The 5,418-nt window shown below is 46.0% G+C and overlaps 1 protein-coding gene across 1 annotated transcript in view; it reads left to right on the forward strand.

Moving 5' to 3' along the window:
* Positions 1 to 5,418, forward strand: part of SEC31A (SEC31 homolog A, COPII coat complex component) — an 85,662-nt gene that overhangs the window by 54,010 nt on the left and 26,234 nt on the right. Inside the window, exon 20 of the mRNA XM_015417916.1 lies at positions 4,624 to 4,756. Coding sequence (XP_015273402.1) covers positions 4,624 to 4,756 — 133 coding nt within the window. The remainder of the gene's footprint in view (positions 1 to 4,623; positions 4,757 to 5,418) is intronic.

Here is a 5,418-nt window from a genome sequence, read left to right on the forward strand (position 1 = left end):
CACAAGTTCATGTCGCCTGCTTGTGGGCAGGCTTGTAAAACAGTCACAGGGCTTGATTGCCTGTTGTAAGCAAGAAACTCTCTCCAAAATGACCAGTCTGGAAAGATCTTGCACACTGGAGAAGTTATGGGTTTCCTCCTCCTGCCCCCTTTCCTTTTCCGGCTGTTGTGATTTGCACGACTGTACGTAATGTGCCATCAACTCGCTTATGGTGACCCGGTGAACTTAATGAACTTCAGAACGTCCTGTCATTCACAGCCTCACTCCGGTCTAGGAAACTGAAGGCCATGGCTGCCATTATTGAGTCAATCCATCCCAAGTGACTAGCACTGATATTTCTGGACGGGTGGACTGCTGAACAGATGGGCTAGTAAGCTCTGCTGCCTCATTTGCAAGGCTGATTCTGTGGCTGCTCGTGCAGAGAGGGGAGCTTACTCCTTTTCCCATTGTTTTCAATACGTCAGGCTGGATGACTAGCACTGATATTTCTGGACGGGTGGACTGCTGAACAGATGGGCTAGTAAGCTCTGTAGCCTCATTTGCAAGGCTGATTCTGTGGCTGCTCGTGCAAGAGAGGGGAGCTTACTCCTTTTCCCATTGTTTTCAATACGTCAGGCTGGCCCGACACTCGATGTTAGGAGACCTCTGGCAGTCAGCTTTGGGGGACTTGCGTTCTTCTGTGATCTTTCCCAAGCCACGCCCACGGGGGGGTGGGAGGACTGCTGCATGAGGCCCTGACCCCACCCCTTCTTCTCTCCGCTGTTGTTCACTTTGTAGTTAGTCACTGCGTAGTTTTTGCACCCTGTGGCCTTGAAGTGGTACTGAAGAACAAGTGTTTTTTAAGGCCTTGCAAGGTGGTGTTAGGGGGACAACGTCAGCCAGACAGTTGTTGGCTCGAGAGGGTTTTGTCGTGTACAAGCCGTTATGTGGCAGATGCGTAAGCAAGTGAATCCGGGCCAGGTAGGTAATATTTAACAGGACAGCAGATGAAAAGCAAGAGAACGTCAGCTGATTGTGTCCGGTGCTGGTAAGTATTGTGATGAGTCAGGGTATGGGAGGTGTTCTGTGCCTGCGGACTCCGATCTGGCACCATGGGCCACAAACAGATCATAATGGGGAATTTCAGTAGAAGAAAATGTTTCTCAGACACGGCAAGATGTGTTTTGCGTGCCCCAGAGAACCTACTGAGATGAAGGAATGACCGACTTAGAGGATAGCATTCAGGGGTAAATTCAAGGACATTTTTAGCCCCCAGTGCTCTCTTTATGCTCTGATATTTTATGAAGAGCAGTGATACGTTGTTCCCCCCCCCCAAAAAGAAAGTATTGTTAACTGTGACCTTAAAGATCTTTTCCAAATGCAAAGTGGCAAGAATCTCAAATTGGTAATTCCAGGCGCATGGATAACAGAGATTGCTCCCCTAGCACAATAGTGTATATTTATTTATTTAAAACATTTATTAGCCGCCTTCCTTCCTTCCGGAGGTCAAGGCGGCGTACGGCATAGAGAAACCACATAAAATAAAAGGCATTAAAAACATAAAACCCAACATTTGAAATCACAACCCAGGACTGCTAACAAACTTAATCAAATGCAGTCCTAAATACAACGGTCTTCAGTGACCTCCAAAAGATTTAGAGCGAGGTGGGCCAGGTGCACCTCCCTGGGTAGGCTGTTCTGTCATTGTGGGGCTGCCACTGAAAAGGCCCTGTCTCTCTCCTGTACCCACCAAACAACCATTTTTGATGGATTTGATAGTCAGGAGGGCTTCGCCCTGCGATCCTAATGCCCAGGGCAGGAACATATGGGATGAAGACTGTCCTTCAGGTACTCCAGTCCTAAACTTGCAGGACTTTAATTTTAGAGAGAATAAAAGGAACTCGATTTGTCTTGAGACTCTGCTCTTTTCTCCTTGCATTACATGAGAAGGCTGACATGTTATCTCTGGAAAGGTGTTTTCCCCAAGCCTGCGTTTGGAGGGTAAAAATGTGAATGGAGGGAGCTTTTGTAGTGGGGGGGTTGAGAGGCAGGAGGCGGTTACCCCCTCCCACACCCTCAAGATTCCTTCTACAGATGCTTTATCAACTAAATTCTCTACCAGCGGGGGAAAGAAATCTTTAAAAACCTAAAAAACAGATAACAGACAGGTACTACCTTCAGATCTTCCCACGCACACACACATGCACTGTGTCTCATGTCCTGGTTCCCTTAGCATCACCTCTTTTGATACAGCATAGTGCAGATGTAGTTCAGACCAGTGTTTCCTCTAAGCTGACATAGTGTGAGCTAGCTCATAGTTTTTTAGCCTCCGGCTCACACATTTCTGTCTCAGCTCAGGAAGGATGGGGCTCCAGAGCAAACTAATTAATGCAGCAGCCAAATCGCCCGCTCACAACTTTAATGCCCGTAGGTCACAGAGTAGGATTTTTGCTCACAAGACTCCACAGCTGAGAGGGAGCCTTGGTTCAGACCTAGGCAAGGTTGCTTTTGTAGCCATGGCCTGAAGCGGATTTACATACTATAGTTGATTTGTCGTGTTTTTAATAATTGTGTTTTAAGCTGTATGTATGTCATGTTGGAAGCCGCCCTGAGCCTGCTTCGCGGGGAGGGTGGGGTACAAATTCGGTAATAAATATATAAATAAACATAGTTAAAAGTGAATCCTGATTAGGGTTAACTGTATTTGTGCTGGTACTGTCGTAGGGTTAAACACAGCTAAATGAAGCTATGCGAGAGAGAGAAGGGTCCATATGAACGGATGCGGATGCCTTTCTAAAAACCAGTTTGGAAGTTGCTCTGGGCTCTCTGTCCCGCAAGCAACAGCGTTTAGGTTCTGAATGGGAAAGTCTGTTGCCACCTTTGAAGTTGTGTGTATTTTTGATGTGACGGTTTAGGGTGGGGTGGGAGGACGGGCAAGCATTACTTCCAGGTCGTTCCCAGGTGCAAAGCAAAGCTTGGAGATATGCCTTTGTGTGGCTAAATTGAAAACGCACACCAGTATCTAGACAACGGGGCGGTACTTAGGTCTTGGCCTTTTCCTCTGTGTGTCCTACTTGGTAAAACGTTTTTAAAAAAACAGACAGAGGAAATGTCTTATTCATTTGTCTGTGCCTTGCCATATCCCAGCCAAAAGTACTCAAGCACCAACACTGATTTATTTATTTATTTTTGCATGAATTGATGTTGCCTTCCCTCCCTTAGAATTCTTCACATAAATATCTGGGGAGTTCATGGCACTTGTTACAAGCTTCTTGTGTTAAAAGTCTCCAGCCAAATAACTCTTGACAGGCACACAGCACATAAAGATTATTTTTTTTTTGTAAAAGAAAAAAGAGAAAAAAGCTCGACTAGCAAATGAGCATCTGTGTAAGGGAGTGAACGTATGTGTCATCCTATCTACGTGGCGTCTCTAACCTTAGTTTATTGCGAATTTCTGTAGAACGTGATAAAGAGCTGCATGACGGTTGACTGGACACGGCAAGCATGAATAGATAACAACTTAAACTTCTCTTGAGCACTCTTTACTGTCTCTGCCCCCCCCCCACATACTTAGACTTTGCTCTTGCCTCACTGGTCAGTTCCTGGTGTGCTGTGTCTGAGGTCTGAAATGATCCTAATTACTTGCCGGCATGAGAAATAAAGCACTGTTGTGATATTTGCTTCGTTTTTTTCTAAAGCATTCTGGCTTGTGTGAAAACCCTTTGGGTTTTTTTATTTCGTTTTATTTTTCCATGATTGGTATCTCTCTGTTCAATTCAGGTTAGAGTTGCCCCTACTGTCACTACCTGGAGTAACAAAAACCCCACTGCCCTTCCCAGCCATCCTTCTGCCGCCTCTCCCTCTGAAACACAGGTATAAATCGATTAATTCCTCTTTGAGCAGGATCTGCTCCTCTTGCATATTCCGACAATATAGACCATTGCATACCCACCCCCCGGCTCACTTTATATTCTCAGCGCATTCTAAGCCATCTGGAAGGCATGAACGGGTTTTCAGTCCAGTCAGATTTGCTTCCCCACCTCCCCCACCCGAAAAAATGCCACCAGTGCTATTTTTCACAGTACTTATTGTAGCTGAAAGGAAACGTCAGCTGGCCCTCAAAAATTGTTGTTTTGAGTTGAAGCAGTAAGCTCTCTAGCTTCCCCTGGGGGAACAGATGGGTTTAAGGGCATCTAATCTCCCCCCCCCTTTCCCCTAGCCCCCGATTTCTTCATAACAAATTGAATAAATGGTTTATCCTTGAAAAGCATCTTGGCTGAAACAAATGACCATTTCCCCCCCACCCCCCCCCCCCCAAAATGAATTCTTCATAGATTATATTGCACTGTTTGTTTTTTTAACCTTAGACTGGGATTGGTGGTTTCTTGGCAGTTTATTATATGCTAATGTTTTCCGGGGGGCGGGGGGGGGGCTGCAGTTCACATTTACGTTCGGGTTGCTCGATTTGCAAAGTTGGTCACGTGATAAAGGCGGGATGTAGAGAGGAAGCGCAGCATGGTCTGTTGGCTGCTGTGAGTTCAGAACCTCTGGCTTTGAAAAGCATAATCCCAGCACAACCCATCTTTGCTGCCACGTACTAAGCCTAACCTTTTTTTAACCCACCCACCCCCACTTATTTCCTAGGGAGAAAACCCTCCTCCTCCTCCAGGGTTTATTATGCAAGGGAACATTAATGCCAGTGTACCACCACATCAGACTACATCTTCTGGTTACAATGCATATTCGCAGGTGGGAGCACGGCAGGCGTACCCGCAACGTAAGTAGCAGCACTGTCCCCTCCCTTTCCTTGATTGCAGTGGGCTAGCAACACCCGTGTGCTTCTTTAGATCAACCGTTGCCAGTGTTTAAAAATAAAATGCATTTCTGTAACTTGCCTGGTCGAGCTATAAAACAGAGCCAGTCAAGTGACGGGCTTTGGGGCCAATCTGCTCCCCTTCCAAGGCAATGTCATCTGATTTCCAGGTGCCCTAACACATTTTAAGAAGGATACCACAATTTAAGAAGGATATAGACAAGCTGGAATGTGTCCAAAGGAGGGCAATGAAGATGGTGAGGGGTCTGGAGACCAAGTCCTGTGAGGAAAGATTGAAGGAGCTGGGTATAGCCTGGAGAGGAGACGACTGAGTGTGATATGGTAGCCATCTTCAAGTACTTGAAGTGCCGTCATATGGAGAACGATGTGGAGTTGTTTTCTGTTGCCCTAGAAGTTCTGAGCAGAACCAGCAGGTTGAAATTAAATCAAAAGAGTTTTCGGCTAAACATTAGGAAAAACTTCCTGACGGTTAGAGCAGTTCCTCAGTGGAACAGGCTTCCTTGGGAGGTGGTGGGCTCTCCTTCTTTGGAGGTTGTTTTTTTTTTTAAAAAAAACTTTATTGTTTAATTTCATAAAACATTCCATCACCGACACCACCCATGTGA

This window comes from Gekko japonicus, unplaced genomic scaffold (assembly GCF_001447785.1).
Source record: "Gekko japonicus isolate JY-2015 unplaced genomic scaffold, Gekko_japonicus_V1.1 scaffold752, whole genome shotgun sequence".
Classification (NCBI taxonomy): domain Eukaryota; kingdom Metazoa; phylum Chordata; class Lepidosauria; order Squamata; family Gekkonidae; genus Gekko; species Gekko japonicus.